The sequence below is a fragment of the Nesoenas mayeri genome (genome assembly GCF_963082525.1).
Source record: "Nesoenas mayeri genome assembly, chromosome: 1".
Lineage (NCBI taxonomy): Eukaryota > Metazoa > Chordata > Aves > Columbiformes > Columbidae > Nesoenas > Nesoenas mayeri.
The window spans coordinates 71,568,542-71,587,633 of NC_137541.1; the positions used below are offsets into that span (position 1 = coordinate 71,568,542).

The 19,092-nt window shown below is 44.0% G+C and overlaps 1 protein-coding gene across 1 annotated transcript; it reads left to right on the forward strand.

Moving 5' to 3' along the window:
• Nucleotides 1-43: 43 nt before the first annotated feature.
• PKDREJ (polycystin family receptor for egg jelly) lies at nucleotides 44-7,954 on the forward strand (the record flags this gene model as incomplete). Its single annotated transcript, XM_080341502.1, has 1 exon — nucleotides 44-7,954. The coding sequence occupies one exon, from the start codon at nucleotides 44-46 to the stop codon at nucleotides 7,952-7,954; it is 7,911 nt and encodes a 2,636-aa protein (XP_080197628.1).
• Nucleotides 7,955-19,092: the final 11,138 nt, after the last annotated feature.

Below are 19,092 nucleotides of genomic sequence, written 5' to 3' on the forward strand. Positions count from 1 at the left end.
CTGCAGCGGCTCTGCTCCCTCCTGTCCTTTGCCTCATGCCACCATGAAAGTGCTCCTTCTTCTCATTCAGCTGCTCGGCTGCTGCCTCCGAGGCTTTTGGACCTCCTCTCCCCGTCTCCAGCCAGCACCACTGCTGGTCACCTGCTGGGGCCCTCATGGGCAAGTCTCCCAACGGCAGGACAACGAGCACCGGGTCTCGTGCCTGTGGGACAGCATGGTGATCCTGCGCTACCAGCCCACCCCAGGAGCAAGGCGAGAGGCGGTGAGGAAAAAGGGGTGGCCACCACCCCCACCACGCTGCTTCTGGTACCTGAACTCGGCCTGGGTGAAGAACACCTCATACTGGTCAGGCCAAGTCACGCTGCAGATGAGTGCTCCTCCACCTGTTTCCTCCAGCCTCCTTAAAGTGCAGTGCTCATCCGCTTGGTGCACTGTGCCCCAGTGCCTTCACCGCAACGTGAGCATCGAGGTGTCTAAGCAGGACATGCGGCTGTTCGTGCTTTGGCCAGGGACACGCCTGATCCACGTGTGGCAGCCAGTAGAGCTGGGTTGGTGTGCACGCCTCAGGAGTGCCAGCTGGCAATATCGCTTCAGCAGCCAGAGAGGCAGCCCCTCTACCCTTCTCCTTCCCAGCACTGAGCACCAAGACACGCCACCACCTACTGTCTACCCAACAGCCGAGCTGCAACAGACCTGTGCTACCTACTACAACTACCACTTGACTGTGCGCTACAGGCATCACGGGCTCCACATTGCTTCAGTCAGCATCGAGCAGATGCCTCAGATAAGCCTCAGACTGTCTCTCAAGGTAGAGCCTGACTTGCTGCATGTCCTCAGTGTCAGCTCCAAGCTCCTTAGTGTTCCTCAACAGCCCCTCAGCCTCTCCTGGAAGCTTCAGCCCCTTACCCCAGGGACACTGGCCTACAGACTGGTGGACACACAGGCTATAGGAGGTTGGCTCCGTTCCTACAGTTCCTTTACTCTGCAGAGCAACTTCTGTGCTGTTCCCACACCTCAGAGCCCACGTGAGATGGTGGTTGCCAGCATTTATTTTCATGTTGATGGAAAGAAGTTTGAGGAATCGATGGGAGAACTATATCTACTCAATGGTACCTTGAGCCTAACGGCAGGCAGAGGAACTCCCACCCATGTCAACCTTCACCCAGGGAAGACCAATAGGAGCACTTACATTTTCAGGTACAAACACGGAACATTTCACACAACCAAAAAAACCAGAAGCCCTATTTCCACAGATGGCCCTAACACACGCACTGTGTTCTACCAATACAAGGAGCTCTTGTACCTGTTCTCCATAGAGTTTGTGGCCTTTCAGTGGTACAAGTTCAATATGTACCTCTATATGAATCAGAACAGGGCTTTGTTTAGGTCTCTGACAGAAAGAGACCTTGAAGTCCACGTTTTCAGCAGTAACCATCCTTTTCTGCAGAGCTTTGCTTACTTAGTGTGGTTTATCCCTTCACAACACCCAATGCTTCAGTGTGAGTGGACCTTCCATCTGCAGCTTTTTGGAACACAAAAAGATCACCTTCTCCAGAACAGCACGTACACATACAGCGATCACGTAAGAAATGCTTCACGTTTTGTCCGTCGCTCTGCTTTACCCTTTGATCCAGAGAAATACACAGGGTTTGTGGCAAAAGTGGATTGTAGCAGAAGTGCAATTACACCAGCTCTTTTAAGAGTCAGAGTCAACAACTATGCTGCAAAAACCATAGAAGCACCAATGGCTTGCTTGCAAGCACCCTGTTACATACAAGAAGTACGCATTCGGAGACCTGTTTTTCACAGCAATGTCTTGCACCACAAAAGGGGGACACCTCTTAATCTCTATGCCAGGGTGGTAATAGACTGCATAATTGCCGTACAGGTCAGGCCCTGTTGGCGAATCTATCGTGTTAATGACACAAAAACTATGCCGAACTGGTCAAACCCAATGAACCTTTCTTGGCTGCATGGTATACATATGGTAGCCATAACTATTCCGAGTTATACTTTAGACTATGGGTTGTATCTCTTTCATTTCACTGTTGAGATGAACCCGTTGCAGACTGACATATTTGTCAACAGCACAGATAAAATTTATGTTCAGATTGAGAGTGGTGATCTAGTGGCAAATATTGCAGGAGGCACGTTCCGCACAGTGGGTTTTTCTGATAGTTGGACTCTTGATGGCTCTGCATCCTATGATCCTGATTCTCAGGAACAACTAAGGGGAATCACATTTACTTGGTACTGCACTAAAGAGATGTCAGACTATAAAAGCATGACAATCAGCCCAGGAAAGAAATGCCATCCGAACCAGAGAAATTTGAGATGGTTAACATTCTCAGGTCCAGTTCAAGCAATGTCACCAGAATCTCTCCCAGGAAATACCATATACTACTTTCGTCTAGTGATTCAAAAGGATAAAAGGACGAGTTATGCTGACCAAACTGTAGTTGTGCAGCCCAGCTCCACGCTCTCTGTGCATGTGACATGCATTGAAAACTGTGGTAGCGTTCTAATTCCAACAGAGAGATTTAGCTTGTCTGGAAAATGTGAAAACTGTAGAACAGACAGCCAGCCATCCTACTACTGGTCCCTTTTTTCAGAAAACTCTACAGAAATTAACTTTGACTGGTCTTCCAGAACCTCAACAGGGAGGTTTGGGCCTTACCTGTCCATACATGCTCTGACTTTTACAAAGACTAAACTTCAATCCTACATACTTGTGTTGAAAATAACTACCTGGGATGGTAGGACCTCAGTCCACAGCCACGCATTTAAGGTAAATCCTCCTCCTAGAACTGGCAAATGTATCATCAACCCACATAAAGGTACAGCCTTTCTGACAAAATTTGTTGTTCAATGCAGGGGATTTTTTGACAGCAATTCGCCTCTGACATATAAAGTGATAGTAGCTTCTAGTGTACCCAAAACTACCAAAATAACTTCTGTGGAAGAAAATACATTTGGCACAATTCTGTACTTTGGTTATCAGCCTAAAACTCCTCCATCTTTTCTCCCAGTTGGAGTGCCCTCTCAGAAGTACACCTTGACACTTTACGTTCAAGTCCACAATTCCATTGGGGCATTTACCCAAGTGAGTTTATCTGTCCGCGTAGAGAACCCAATTAACAGTCGACCGCTACCTGTTGTGTTTCATGAACTTCTGGCCTCAGTGAGTGGCTCAAGTGCACCCATGACATCTTATCTCCAGACTGGAGATTATTTTAGTATTGGTTATTTGTCTTATCTGGCAGCCTCAGTCTTAAACTATATTAAAGCCACACCAACTCTCCAGGTCTCCAAGGTTCAGTTTCGGGAAAGCCTGATTAAAGCAGCCCTTAATATTTCACTTGACAATGAAATGGAAATCAACCAAGTAGTTGCTTCGCTTTCTCAAGTCACAGAAGAAGCTGATGAAATTAACATTAGATCACAAGACCTTGCCATTAAGAAACTGGTAGAAGTTACGGAAGTGCTGAAGACACAGAGGAATACGACCCGTTGGTCTGAGGACGCGGAAATTCAGACCAGTGGAATAGCAAGATGCTTGTCCAACATCCTGAAAGCTGCTCTTCTGCATCGCAAGAATGTCAACGTAAATGGAGTTAAACAAGTCATCTCCATCATGGAAAATCTAACGGAGATAGTCTTCCAGGGCAAGGTCCCTGGAGAAACAGAAACGCTAATAGAAACAAACCACTGGAAAATCACTTTGACAAAAGAAGAAACCTGGAACATTGCAAATGCTTCCTTTGCCGGAGACACCTGCAGGAATTGCTTTCATCCATTACTGAAAAAGGGAAATTATTCAAGATCAACCCAAGATGTTGTCATGTCCACTGCTGTTTTTGAGTTTGAGGAGAACCCCTTCCCTTGGTTAGGTTACACATCCGAAATCACAACAATGGTCTTGGGGTTCAAAATGGCAGAGACCAAGGCTAGTGGGGAACTACTAACGTTCATGCCTGAAAGAGCAGAAATTACTGTTGCTAGGAAAGATCAGGAATCTTCAACTTTTCGATTAGCAATGGGACCTGATAAAACACAATCTTACACAACTGGAGGATTTACTCTCGAAGTCAACAAGAATACCAAGACCATGTACATGCAGATCTTGACAAAATTAAAAGTTACTTTCAAGGTGCTAGTATTTACAGGCACCAACATTACTCATGCTCAACCCATAGCCTCATTTGATGCTTTTCACAACAAGTCAACAGTTGCAAGCGAAAATGAGACATATAGTGCTGACTGTAAGATTAAGACTCCCTATATTATCTGTCTCCCAGAGTCACTGGTGACAGCCACAGCTCAAGGAAACGGTACAGACACTCAGAACTTCTCCATTGTCTTGCAGATACCCTATGTCGTGAGGTATCAAACCCAGAGACTGGTGAGCATACATCTATTTAGTGATCAGTGCTTATTTCTGGATGGGTTTCGAAGTCTGTGGAGAGAAGACACGTGCGGGCTTGGCTCCTTGACCGATTTCCACAGAGTACAGTGTATCTGCAATCTAAAGCGCAGAGGCAGAAGCCAGCTAGTCCACACTGAGTCAGATGAAGACATGTATGACATAAGGTTCCTGGCAGCCAGAGTAATAGTTACCCCCAACACAGTAGATCTGGGAAAAACCCTGATAGCAGACATACCTAAAAACCCAGTGACCCTCTTAACAGTGCTCTTTATTTTTCTGGTCTACATTGTTTTGTCCCTCTGGGCCATGAGAAAAGACAGGACTGACAGGGACAGTAAAGACAAGATTATAGTCCTGCCAGACAATGATCCCTTTGATAAAGTGGGCTTTTTGGTCACTTTATACACAGGCAGTCGCTGGGGAGCTGGAACCAGAGCAGATGTCTTTCTTCAGCTCATTGGCAAGAATGGTACAAGTGATGTCCATCGTTTACGGCACCCACACTTTCTGTGTTTCCAACAAGGAAGCACTGACTGCTTTCTGTTAACTACCAAGAAAGAGTTGGGAGACCTTTGTTCACTCAGGGTGTGGCACAATAACAAGGGCCCAAACCCAGGCTGGTTCTTAAGCAGAGCCAAAGTTGAGAATGTGTCAACCAGGAAGACCTGGTTCTTTTTGTGCAGGAAATGGCTTTCTCTTGACAAGAGCGATCACGTAATAGAAAGGACATTTTCTGTCACAAACCCCAAGACACCTCTGTCCAGAATCGACTATTTTTGCATTAATTTTGCCAACAGTTTAGCAGAGGGCCATCTGTGGTACTCGGTTTTTGCTTATGTTCTCAGTGGCACTTTCACCAGACTCCAAAGGTTGTCATCTTGTTTAGCAATATTATTATTAAACTTGCTTGTTAACATTATGTTCTTTAATGCTGACAAGGATGAAGAATCTCCAGTACACTTGAGGTATCTGAGATCAATAACAGTAGGAATTCAATGTGCTTTGCTTACCGTACCTGTGGAAATGATGATAATTGCCTTATTTAAGAATTCTCCTCGTTCTGTGGCTCAGACAGACCCAAAGGCAAGTTCATCCCTCCTGTCTGGGAATCTTAGGAACTGGAAGGAACGTTTGCAAAAATTGTACCTTTCAGAAACTTCAGCACAATCAAGGAATATGAGTCCCTTGGAGAACCTTCCTTGTCCCACCATCTCAAAGAATCCGCCAGGTTCCAGGGAGACAAGAAGCAAGGGAGGTCCCCAAAACTGCACAGTTTCTGAAAGAGATGCAAATGTTATTGGAACAGAGGAGCAGAAGATAACTGCGAATTCCCCCGCGATGGATAAGGCCTGCCAGAAAAGGCCATCATCAAATTCCACTGTTAGTGATTACACAGAAGAAGGGGGCAACTTTCAGAAGGAAAGAAACGCATTAAGCACACTCCTTCACAAGGCTCAGCACATAGTTTTTTGTTGGTGGTGCGTCTATCTCTCGTGGGCACTGATTATAGCTGTAACTGGGGTGTCATCATTTTTCATTGTGTTATATGGTTTGTCTTATGGCTATCAGACTTCAATGGAGTGGCTTTTAGCATCTCTAATCTCCTTTATTGAGAACGTGTTTTTCATTTCAGTTATAAAAATCAGTTTTTTCTCAGCTTTGAGTACAATTCGCCCAAAAACCTGTGAAAACATCACATGGTTAACTCAGGAAAAGCATCTTGAGATTAAGTTGGCTAGACACCTTATGAGTGCTGATGAGATGAGACAAATGCACTTGAAACTTGATAAGGTCAGAGGCTCTAAGCATTATAAGCCTTTACAAGCTGATGAAATTGCAAACATGCTGAAAAAGGCAAAAATTAAAATCAAGGCATTTATCTTCACAAAAGATTTCATCAATCACCTTGTCTTTTTAACACTGCTATTAATTTTTGCCTATCCCATTGACAACACCAACTGTTTCCACTACACCCAATTCATCCGTAGCCAATTCTCTCCACAACTCTCTACTGTAGATAAGCTAGAACAGATCTACGTGTGGGTGAAAGACTCGTTCTTGCCTTTGATCCACAATGACATTCAGCCAACCTTTCTTCCCGAGAGCTGGTCCAAAATCATTGGTTTGCCCAGGATGAGGCAAGTGCGGGCTAAAGGTACTAAGAAAAAATGTTTCCATCCTCATAGCTTTGTAAATAACTTTGTGATCAGTAAAAGCCACTGTCTTCACAAATACGGTAGGGACGTCCCAGACAAAAGTAACTATGCTGGCACTTGGACAAAGGTTACCAACCAGACTTTTTCCAAGAATGCCAGCGCTTACAATGGGTTCATTTACCAGCAGAGCAAGACTGTATGGACGTATTATTCTTATGGACATTTGCACACATATGGACCAACAGGATACACATTTTACTTTTTTCCTGAAGAAGGAAGAGCTAATTCAACTACCAGGCTGGATGCCCTACAACAGAGCAACTGGCTTGATGAAAAGACATGGGCTGTGATTGTTGAACTAACTACATTTAACCCAGATGTAGATCTCTTTTGCACCGTCTCAGTCATATTTGAAATGTCTCATTTGGGGATCATAAAACCAAGTTTGTCAGTACACTCTTTTGCAATCCCCATTTATCATCAGCTAACCGTAGGTCCAAAGTTTGTGTTTGCAATTTTGCTTACCTTTCTGATCGTTTACGTTGCAGATGAGCTTTACACGATAGGCCGAGAAAAAAAACATTATCTTAAAACCATTTCCAATATAATCAACTTTGGCTTAAAATCAGCATTCTTGCTCTTTATTTTATTAAAGATCATAAAGTTTAAGGCGGGAGCAGATGTAGTAAGGTTTTACTTAGCTCATCCATATGATTTTGCTCATTTTCATTCAATTTCTCTTTTAGATCAGATTTTAAGGATTGCTATGGGCTTTTTAACGTTTTTTGCAGTTTTGAAAACTCTAAAATATTCTCGGGTCTTTTATGATGTGCGCCTGGCAGAAAGATCAATCTTGGCAGCCCTTCCCGGAATCTCCTCAATGGCCCTCGTGGTGGCAGTGTTCTTCTTTATATTTATGACTTTTGGCTACCTTGTGTTTGGGCAGCATGAAAGGAATTACAGTAACATGATTCACTCAGCTCAGACTGTAGTCTCTTACTGTGTCTCAGCATTCAAAGAGACCTCATTTTCATCCAACAGGTTGCTGGGGGCTTTCTTCCTAGCCTCTTTCATGTTGGTGATGATCTGTGTCTTGATCAATCTCTTCCAAGCTCTTATTATGTCTGCCTATGGAGATATGAAACAACCTGTATATGAAGAACCATCTCACGAAGCACAAGCGGTTACTTTTATATTGCAAAAGCTCAGAAAGATACTTTATCTTTTGATCTGTAAAACATCCAAACCCCGTGAACCCGATTTTTTTCACAGTGTACTACTCTATGGGCAGCCTCGCAGAAAACATCAGCGACATTTAGGGCTTAAGAACAGAGAAATAAATGGAAAAAAAATGGTTTATCTTGTAATTTAAGCACAGAAAGATTTTGTATTCAAGACCGTCTTTACTCTTTAACACTTGCATTTCAAATAAATGTTCGTAAATAAACTATTTACTTTTAAGATTTAACTAGTGATTGTGCTCAGCTTTTCTCCAGACTATTTTGCATCAATTTCTGCGGTACTTGGCTGTCTTGGTGTGGTGGGTTGACCCTGGCTGACAGGTAAGCCTCCACCTGGCTGCTTGGTCACTCCCCTCCCAGCAGCATGGGGAGATAATTGAAAGGCAAAAGCAAGAAAAAAGTTTGTGGGGTGAGATAAGGACAGTTTAACAAGTGAAGGGGGAGAAAACCCAAACCCACCAGTGATGCAAAGGCAGTCACACACCACCTGCAGACGGATGCCCAGCCAGACTCTGAGTAAAAGTTACTTTTCAAAAAAAACCCCTTTCCTTGCTTCATTTATTTTGCTGAGCATGACCTTGTGTCTCATGGTGTTACTAACTCCACACCAGCCAGAGCCGTCACATGTGGGAACCGGTGCCCTTTCCGCAGAGGTGACGTACAAGGAGTTTGCTCAAGGAGTCTGAGCTGGACTCTCGCCTCTCACCAAGCACAGGCTGATCCAAGAGCGAAAATGGCCTGAGATCTCAAAATGCTGATAAATCCCTACTACTCAGAGTGTAAGGAACAAAAGAAATACAGGATGAGTCATCAGGGTGTGACCTGGTAATTAATAGTAAACCTTCACAACACTGCATTGCATTTGTCTGCAGTGTCATGTTGGAAGCACTTCACTCTGGAACATAAAATCCCATTTTATAGCTGGGGAGGATGAGGGTGGGGTAGACTTTTGTACCATAACACTGTACCTGCTCACTGCTCACTCTGTGACCTCCTCTTTAGGGCAGACTGTCCCAGGCAACTGGGAAGACTAATCAGCTTGGTTGAAACCCCTGTCTGTTATTCATAAAGCTGGGGGCATCCTCCAGGCAGTTCGCTTTGAATACAAACAGACCACAGAATACATATATATATATGTACATATGTATGTATATATAAAGTATTTATTTATTTATTACGTTTTGCATGCATTTCACGGCGCAATGAGGGTGTCGGGAGCATTAGCGCTGCTGACCCGGTGCCGCCCATCAGCCCTCAGTCACTCTTGGCTGCACGGGACACGACCTGCCGTTTCCAAACCCGAAACCCCTTCCTCCTCCTTGGACTCCTGGGGGGGTTTCGCGATCTGCCCGTCCCGCACCGCGATCCGTGCCCGTGGGGGACGGTAACTGGCAGCTACCCGGAGCAGCCGCGGTGCCCCCCGTTCTCAGGAAGGAGCCGATGCACCCGGGGGGAGGCGCCGTGCGGGGCCCCGCGCAGGCGCACAGCGCCGGGCCTTTGAGCGGGAGCGGCGCTGGGCCCTGACGCCTCCGCGGCGGCGCGGGAAGCAGGAAGCGGCCTTGGTGGCTCCGCCGCCTGTCGCCACGGGTGGCGGCGCCGGTCCCGGTGGGTGCCGCGCAGTTCGGGTGGGGAGAAACGGCGGTCTTGGCTCCGCGACTGGTGAGGGGCCTGGAGCACAAGTCTGATGAGGAGCGACTGAGGGAACTGGGGCTGTTCAGCCTGGAGAAAAGGCGGCTGGGGGGAGACCTTATCGCTGTCTGCAACTCCCTGAAAGGAGGCTGTAGCATGGAGGGTGTTGGTCTCTTCTTCCAAATAGGAAGTGATAGGACAAGAGGAAATGGCCTCAAGTTGCACCAGTGGAGGTTTAGATTGGATATTAGGAAAAAATTCTTCATGGAAGGGGTTGTCAGGCATTGGAACAGGCTGCCCAGGGAAGTGGTGGAGTCACCATTCCTGGAGGTGTTTAAAAGGTCTGTAGACAAGGTTCTTAGGAACATAGTTTAACGCAAGAGTTAGGTTAGGGTTGGACTCGATGATCCTGAGGGTCTTTTCCAACCAAAATGATTCTGTGCTGTTGCTGAACCCAGGCTGTGTCCTTGCTACTCCCCGGGGGAAGAGGCTGGGGAACCAGGCCCTTTTGGGAGCCAGGCCCCAGCGTAGAGCCTGCACAGGAAACCCAAATTGCTGTTAATACTATTATAAAAATAAAAGGAATCAATCTTGAACGTCTCTTCAGCAGGCTGCGTGTCTGAGGTCTGAAAAAGGGTTTTTTTTCTTCTTACCAGCCGGGTTCCCCCTCTGGAAGCGTGGTGGCCACAACCCTCCCTGGAGTAGGAGATGGTGGGCAGAGGAGGCCTTGCTGCAGAGGTGGGAGAGCAGTGTCCAAACTCCCACTTTGCCCAGACCATGGAAGGTTTCAGATCCTCAGTTGCCACCTCCGAAGTGCCCAAGTCACTAGAGCATAAGTTACACTGAGAGGTGGTACCTTCCCCTTCAAACTGCAGGAGCAAATGTGAGGAGAGTCTAAGTCAAGAGATCCTGACCCACCAAAGAGCAGCCTGGTGACTGAAGTGGCTGCTTAACAGGAGCTGCTGATTCTGGATACAGATCCAAAGCTTGATTTCTATTTTTTTTTTTTTTTTTTTTTTTTTTTTTTTTTTTTAACAGAAGAGTTTTATAGAAAGCATATTCTTTGTGTAGTCGAATGTAGTGGCCACAGATTGCTTTTTATGAGGAACTTTGGGAGCTGGAGCTACAGGATGAGGCAGTCTTTAAGGGGACTGTGGAGAGGATTCCAGGGAAGCTCAAAGCTGTGTGGGGGCACTGGTTTTGGACATACACAAAGAAGAAGCTTTAAGGAGCCTGGGGAACTAAGGGGAAATCCTTATTTCCTGTGATATGTAGGCATTTCCAGTATGAGGTTGCACCTAAGCAAGGTGGTTTGGGATCACAGCTTTGGATTTACAGGAACATAGAGCTATTGAAACAATCAGGTACTCGACTTGCTTGAAGAATGAAGGGGAGGTAGGAAGTTTGCAAGATGCATGAGAGATGGGGTACCACAATTTCTTTCTATATCTGCCCTGAGAACCCCAATAAATATATCTCAGGGATGCTAGAAATGGTCACTCTGCTTAAGGAGGGAGGTTAACCATGTGACTTTCCTTCACACATAATCTAGACTCGCTCGCTGACCTGTTACTTGTCTCTAAGGCACTGGGGCTAGTAGGAGAATCTTAATAAACACTGCAAAATGCAGCCAGTTGTGCCTTGAGGATGATGGACTTAATAATCTTTTGAGCTGGCTTCCATCTCTAGGCGTCTGTGAGTCAAAGAATTTGATTTATGTACTAGTAGTTATACCAGTACTTGGGGGTTTGTATATTGGTTTAAGTGTTTTTTTCAGTTAGAACTTTTCCCCTTCTGTAATAATACCAATACACCACAGTAGAAGTACACAAGTGCAAAGATATCATATGCTGATTTATTCCCCGTAATTGGTATAGTTATAGGTTGCATTGATATTAGCCCTTTTTTGTCAGTATAATTAATTTTACACAAAAATGTTACACTACTTTAACTATATCCTTACCATTAAAATGTTATGTTTTATATAGACAAAATCTAAGACCTTTGTGCTCCAGGAGCCCCTGTCAAAAATGTTGTTTTCCTTGTGCCTTAATTTATGATGTAAAGGGAGAAGTTTGCCAGGCAAAGTAGGGGTTATAATGAGAGCATTACTTCATATTTTGCCTCACTTTATGTTTTGCCTCAAATGGAGTCAAGATGTACGTCTACAAATGCAACAAAATTACATCGAGAACAGTGAGGGATCCCTGAAAGTATTATTCTTCACAGATGCAGGTTGCTTGGATGTGTTCTGACCAAAGAGGGGTTTTATTTGAGATAATGGTAGGAAAAGATTTGGATTCTGCTGTTAACCTCTCTTGGAATGAGGATTTGCTCCCCAGGCTTGTTGACATGCTACACTTTCTAGCCTGTACATTGCCTTTGCACTGGCCTATTGGCTAAAGCAGTGCTTTTACTGGCACAAAAATCAATAAATCACAGAATCACAGCATGTTAAGGATTGGAAGGGACCTCAAAAGATCATCTAGTCCAATCCCTGATCAAATCAAACAAGCTGTGAAGAGTGAGTTATCTATGCGATTGCAATGGTTTGTGGCTTTTTTTGCTCTAGGCCAGAATGAAGCAAGAGACAATTGAGTTCCTATTCTCAGTGCCTGCTGAGAGCATTTTTCACCTGCTCTTTCTGATTTCTTTTTTTTACTGGCCAGTTAACACATGAACCATGCTACCCTCTTATAAAGTCTGCTTTTAACTGCATACCATAATTTCCACTAAGCCTTTTTCCCCACCTGTTTGTTTATTTTGTTTTAACTTTCCTAACACCAAGTAAAGTTATTAGTAATACCCACACTTAGAGGTATTCATATGTGCAAAAATGAAACATACATTTAAATCTTTAACAATCACAGCATTCTTAAGCCTTATCTATCTATAGCTATAGCCAGTACTTTTAAAAACTTAACATCAACATGGCATATAAGTTTTGTATCATGACCATAAATTCTGCTGCTTAATTAGCTCCATTCTGCAGTGCACTTTCCTCTTGGACCTCAATGAAATCTTAGCCTGATCTATGCATGCTGAACAGACAAGAGATCTGAAGCCAAAGGACAGTTACCTAAATATCTATGACACATTGAGGATGCTGCTGATTCTCACTGGATTTTGAGCTTCTTGGACAAAAAGCCAGAACTGCAAAGATGTTGCATGTCTACTCTCCTAGCATATGACCCAATAGGAGCAGTCCACTCTGGTTATAGTGATGTCTGAGATAACACCTCTCTATCCATGATTAAATGTGCCACATGTGAAAAACCCACCTTCCTGCAGTTTTACCTGTGATGAACAGAGCAGTAAAGTTGTCCAAAAGAGCTTGTGGAAGGCAAGAGCATAAGCGCACGTGCTGTGGAGAACAGGCTGTGCAGACTATGGGCATGCACAAAAGAAGTGGCCTGGCTGTCTATGGTAAAATATGTCTTCAGCTGTCTAAGAACAAGAATAATTTCTCTGTATCCTACAGAAAATTTTGGAAGTGGTTCTTGTATATATGCTTTGATACCTATTTGATGAGAATATCAGGTGTTGAAAGAAGTAGATGCAGCCTTAGTAGCTGCCTGACTTTTCGGCAAAGTAATCCAAGCACTAGTTGGAAAGCAAAGTCTTCCTGAGAGGAGCAACCAGACTAACCCAAAACCATGCTAGAAATTCATGGTGTTTGTGCCTGGCTGAATTAACATTGTTTTGTATTGCTGCATGGCTACTAAACAGGAATTTACCCTATGCGTAAGTCAGGAGGTCTTGAGGGCACTAGCACCTGACTGAAGAACTGATTCCCGCTGTAAACTGTAATAAAAGGGGCAAGACCAAAATGAACTTTGTGTGAAGGTGTGAAACAAGGCACCTATTTGTAAACCCTTGTGATGAAACTCACAGCAAGTGCCCTGGAAAAGAAAGCTTGCTCAGGGTTGAGTAACAGAGGGTATCTTTACCCCATACCACCCCTCCCACCCCCAGTAGTTTTGTGCTTTCTTTTCTTAATGAAGGTTTTTCTTTAGCTTGTTATGCAGTCCTCAACTTGAGCTCAGTCCTAACAGAGAGCCTCAGTCACATTTTACTGGAAAGAATTCTCTTGCCTAAGTATGTTAACGCTGAACATCTTGCTAGTTACAGAGGAAAGTGGACCCTGGCTGTCACAGCAAGTTCCCACGTAGTGGGAGCTGAGTGTTTCCTTACAGTACCAACTTTTCTTTCTGTTGGGAGATAAATCACTGAAACGATATTTATTTCTTTCAGGATTCTGTCAGGTTGCAGTGTCTTATTTCCTGCAACAACTGTGTTAGCCTCTCCTTGTGTATTTCCACAAAATCTTGGTGTTCCTATTTTTAGGCTCTGTTGGAAAGTGTTACACTAAGTTTAGATTGTGCTTAACCAAGCTGATACTTTCAATGGTACATATGTGGCCTTCCATAACTTTTCTTAAAGGACAACTTAAAAGGAATCACATCACATATATTAATAGAGCCTAACCGCCTTATTCTTCCCCCCTATGGATATTAATTTAAAGCTATGATAGAGAGCTACAGTTTGGAAGGAAGACAAAATCAGTTCAGGGCAGGGGGTAACCCTATGGCCATAGCATGCTTATTTATTGTGGCTATACTGGAAGGGGAAATCAATTAAATCAGACCTCAGGTCTGTTTTCTCTGCTTTGGGAGGGAATAACTGTAATCCCAAACTCATGTTCACTTCAGTGTTTGGATCTCCTGTGCTATCTCCAGAAAGTCCCTATAACTGTGCTGTAAGAAGAGCAAATAGCTCACTTTGGCTTCCTTTAATCTGTAGGCCGTTTTATGCATAGAATGTTAGAAGGGCATCATGGATGATGATGTGATAAGCTTTTTACTCTGCTTAGGAAAGCCTGCTGAAGGAGAAGAAAGAGGAATGAGGGGTGTTGAAGGGAAAACCAGATAAGACCACAGATTAATTCTGGGGGGATTGTAAGGAAAGGAAGAGTTAATGATACTGTAATTCTCCCACCTCTGTCAGGATTGTTTGTTCTGTTACATGGCAGAGATCCACCATTCACTGTGCCTCTGTAACCAGACATGAAGATGACCTCTACCAGGCATGCTTGGGCAGCTTACTTTTATTTTACTCTATCACTCACTCTTATTGTGTGATGCACTTAGCTGAGTTTTACAAGCAAGTCACTCTAAACAGCTGAGGTGCTGAAATGAGAATTCCCCACAGCTGGTGGCAGTGATACTGCCAGTCACCAGGGCTGTAAAGGTCCAGTGTGTCCACCAGAGGACACTGGTATGTACCAGTTAATCAGGGCCTTGCTGCAGCATTCCTGTGTGAAGCTGTTAAATTATCACCTAATCTAAGATTCGTCTTTATTAAATGCTGTCTAATTCAGAGCTGGCTACCTGCCATATTCAAGTAAGGAGTACTCGGGCTAGACTTTTTTAAGAATTTGTTTCTCAGCTTCGTTAAATAATGCATATTATCAATAGATGCCTTTCTGAGAATCATCTTGTTTTCATACAGCTCTCTTACCTAGGAAGAGATTTGATTTGCTTGCCTGTGCTACTCGTCTCTTCTGACACACTCTGTTCAAACATTCCCTACAACTCTTGAGAAAACATGCTCGCTCTCAGACCTCTGACCACCTAGGCTGTTTATCCCGCTGCCACAGGGAATCCACATAAGCTGTGGTTAAAAAGCAGGGCTTTAGGTCTGCTGTATGACCCTTACCTTGAGGAACGCCTGTGTGCTGTGGTCATCTCAGGTTCTTCAGAGCAGAGAAAGTGTAGCGATAGCAGCACAGAACCCCTGGCCTGAAGGGAGAAGTTGCTGCAACAAGTCAAGGTTTAAATCAATCAAATGATCTCTGAGAGAGGTAACACGGGTAGAAGTTCCAAATGGCCACGCTTGGTGGCATTTCATCCCTGGGCTAATTTGTCACAACCCAGTGTAAGTCACCTCAAAGGAAGCCAGCAGGTGACCTAAACGTGCCTTCAGGGCCATAACACGAAGGAGCCAGAGGGAAAGAGTTGTTCACCTGGGGATTAACTTGCAAGTAAGAAGGTTGTGCTGTTTCATCTGTTACCTGAGCAATTAGGCAACAGATCATTTTTCTGAAGGAGATGAGTGCATTCCTGGTGCTGAAGTGCATTTAAATCTATATCACATCAAACACTGCAAAATAACTTGGCATTTTGCAGGCTATGAACTCTGTAGCTCCCACCCTTCTATTAGAGAGCACTCCTTCCCATAGGGAATGAAGCTGTGAATATTTTAATAGGTCATTGTCATCAGCAGTGGATACTGCAGGAAAATCTTGGCAGGTAAAAGAAACAAAGGTTTAATTGGAGAAGATTAAAGGTGTGTCAGTGTTGGTTTTATCTGACAGCCTTTCAAATCAAAGTCTACGTCTTTTAATAGGCAGTTTGTTTCTTTTATAGTTTCTCTAGTTTATCAGTGACTCAGGAATACATGAGTCTCCTGTGGAGTATTAAGAGGGGCTTAACCTATGCATTGTAAAGACTTGTGCTAATGAGGTTTGAAGCAAAGAAAATCAGATTACTTATCTGTGCCGCTACTTTGCCACTGACCCTGACAATTTAATGGTGATTTATTATTTCTGGCATGCCTTCCAGGCCTGTTAGCAGAATGCTCTGAGTAGAACTGCCCTGAAGTTTTTAGAAGTTCCTAGAGAACCGCACTGAGAGCCATTTCCCCCACATCCATATCATGTATCAGTCACAGACAGCATGGAGAAACACTCTTACAGCACTATCTTACCCGTGCCTTTCTTTTACTGCAATTATTTCCTTAGTACGGCATTCAAATCTGTGTGCTTTGCCTTTCGCCATGACACGTGGGCCAGCCTCACACATGTCCTGCAGGATTCTGGGCTTGACTTGGCAATTTTCTGCTGAGCGTGTTCGTTCAGTGTTTGCTTCGTAATCAAGCATATGTGGGTAGCCGTGTTCTTTTCAGAAGAGCTATGCATGTGCTTAAAGTAAGTTTAAGTACCTTGCGGCTTCCAGCCAAAATGGCAAATGCTTGGGCAGAATTCAGGTCTAAACAAGCTGTTCTAAAAGACTTCTTCAGTGTATACCAGCCAGCCAGATACGTGACATGTTACTGGAATGTAGTGCTGCTTCAGAAATTTTATAGGAAAAGAGAAAAAGCCAGTGGTAAGACTGGTGATGATTTGAGTCACTTGAGGTCACAAATTTGCCTGTCATTATTATGAAGGGATTAGTGCCCTAGACCTTTATCTCCTCAAGAGATCCTTCGTCCTGCTGTTGGTATGCTAGAGAGAAACGAGTTCTCACTTATGCTTTATATGTCTGCTTGGAGGGGCAGCGGACACCTTGTCATAGTTGTCACATCAGGCATCTTGCCCAGATGGTGTACAGGGCCAGACGAATGAGCTAACTTTGTGATAAACCAATGTCTGCCTCAGCTGTGGTTTTATCCCAGAATTGTGTCTGTGCATTTGCTATCTGACATACAGATACAGCTCTTTCAATTGCATATGAGCTTTTTGGAAGTACTAGAAGCTTGTGAGAGGGCATCTTAGGACTTGTCTGCTTGGTGGTTTAGAGTAAAGGTGTGGAGCACATGCCTGAGCTAAAAGCTTATTACATTTGCCATTAAATTCCTTTCTTCAGAAGGAAAATGGCTTTATGTTGTTATATAGCAAACTTTACAATGGGAGCATTCACTCTGAAATCTGTACGTTCATTAACTTCACAGCTTGAGTTAGTGACCTTAACCTTCCTCAGTGCTGCTGTGTAGACAGGCTCTCAGGACAAATGATGTTCCCAGTGAAATAAAACTTGGTACAGCTGCTACCAGTGACTTGTAAGCTGGGAGTAAAATGGAAAGCCTCATAAATTCATGTGTGCCTTGCATGCAGGATCATATGCTTTTCAACTGGCATAGCCAAAAATCTGTTTGTACATAGTTATCATTCCTTCCCAGTAGTAGTCACTGAACAGATTCTGTTCTACATGCCAATGGTCTATAAGAGAGCAGGTGTTTCTATATCTAACGTACTTCAGCTCTGAACCCAGGACTGTTATTTTAACTTGGAATCAGGACACATTCATTCCGAAGTCTATGATCCTCACTGCCATAAATACTCTTTTTTGTTGTTGTTGTTCGTAGCATTTTGCATTATTTTAAAGAAAGGATCACCATGATAGTCTTTTCTATTTGATTCAGGTAACTTTCCATACTCTGCCTCTGTGGGGTTAATTATTTTCCCTTTTTTAAAAAAATATTGTTGTATACAATGTCCTGGACTGAATCTCATTCAGACAAGTAGGTGTCTTGGTATTGCTACTGACTACCTACAGAAAAGGTACATTTATGTTTGGGGGACTTGTCTGGTAATCCTAAAATCCAGGGTTCAAAAAGCAGGCTTCTTAGTTGAGTTTGTGTGTAGTTTGAAGAATCCCAGTTTTAATACACAGGGAGAAATAGGTAGCATGTACGTGCCTTATATCTAACTGAAAATCTGAAAGCACTTCAGTTAAGGAAATTCTCTTAAGCATCCTTGTGAGGTATGGAAAATGCATGATATCCAAGGGTTACATCACTTTTGAAAAAAATGTTGTTGCCTAAGGTATTCAGGAGTTGGATTTATTGAACCAGTATCCAGCCCCATTCCCATCTGGTGCTGAAGGAATGATGGGGTAAGGGAGATTATTCCCAAAATTAAGTTTCAGGATTTAACAGGCTAGGGCTTTCTGAACTGTCTGTTTTAAAGCCTCTGTAACCCCTGAGGATCTTGGGGCTCCCTGTTCTTATGGAACATTAGCTGACAAGTAGTCCCAGCTCTGCTTCACCTTGCCCCTAATTCACCTTACTGGCATATGTCTCCAAGGATTCAGTTTCACCACACAGGGTGAGCAGAAATAGCAGCTTACTGTCACTGAAAGAGGGAAATACAGGTCCCTCATCTCAGCTCACCCTTTCTCCACGCTGTGCACTTTTGCCTCTTGCTTCATACTCCTGTTAGCAGTTGTTGGATTCCTCTGCAAGCCAATTTAGTTCAGATTTTCTCTAGCCCTAGTCTGTAGGCTGCATGGCTGTTAGCTGGGCACTCAGGTTGGAGTGTATAAGATGTGCTTCTGGAGCACATCTTTCAGTTTAATTTCATCTGAAACTGGTCTGTGTGCTTTAAGACTTCTCCGCGATGCAAACCAAGTGTGGTAAGCAGGCAATTTGTTCCCAAAGAAAACCCCTGAGCTGAGCTATAACATAAATAGAGATAGGGCCTTAGTGAACGGAATCAGCTCTGCAGGGGAAGGGTACGGCTGCAGAGCCAGAAGAGTGAGGGTGACCTGCCGTCCCTCAGCAGACTGGATGTCTCCTCAGCTGTTGGCACAGGCAACTAAACTGCTGAGATGTTTTTGAGATGTTGCCCACATCTGAGTTCCTAGGGCTCACCTGCCTAACAGCTTGATTCCGGTTCCACTTCACTTTAAAAAGCTGACAGCTTTGCAGCAGAAAACTGCATTCCATGAAGCGGATGTGGCCTTTTACCTAGAAGCTTGAGTTTTCTTGCTACCTGCAATGTGAATGTGTCTATTCAGGAAAAAGGTGCAGGTGAACGAAGACATCTGATTTGCAAACAAGCGATGACATTTCGTTCATG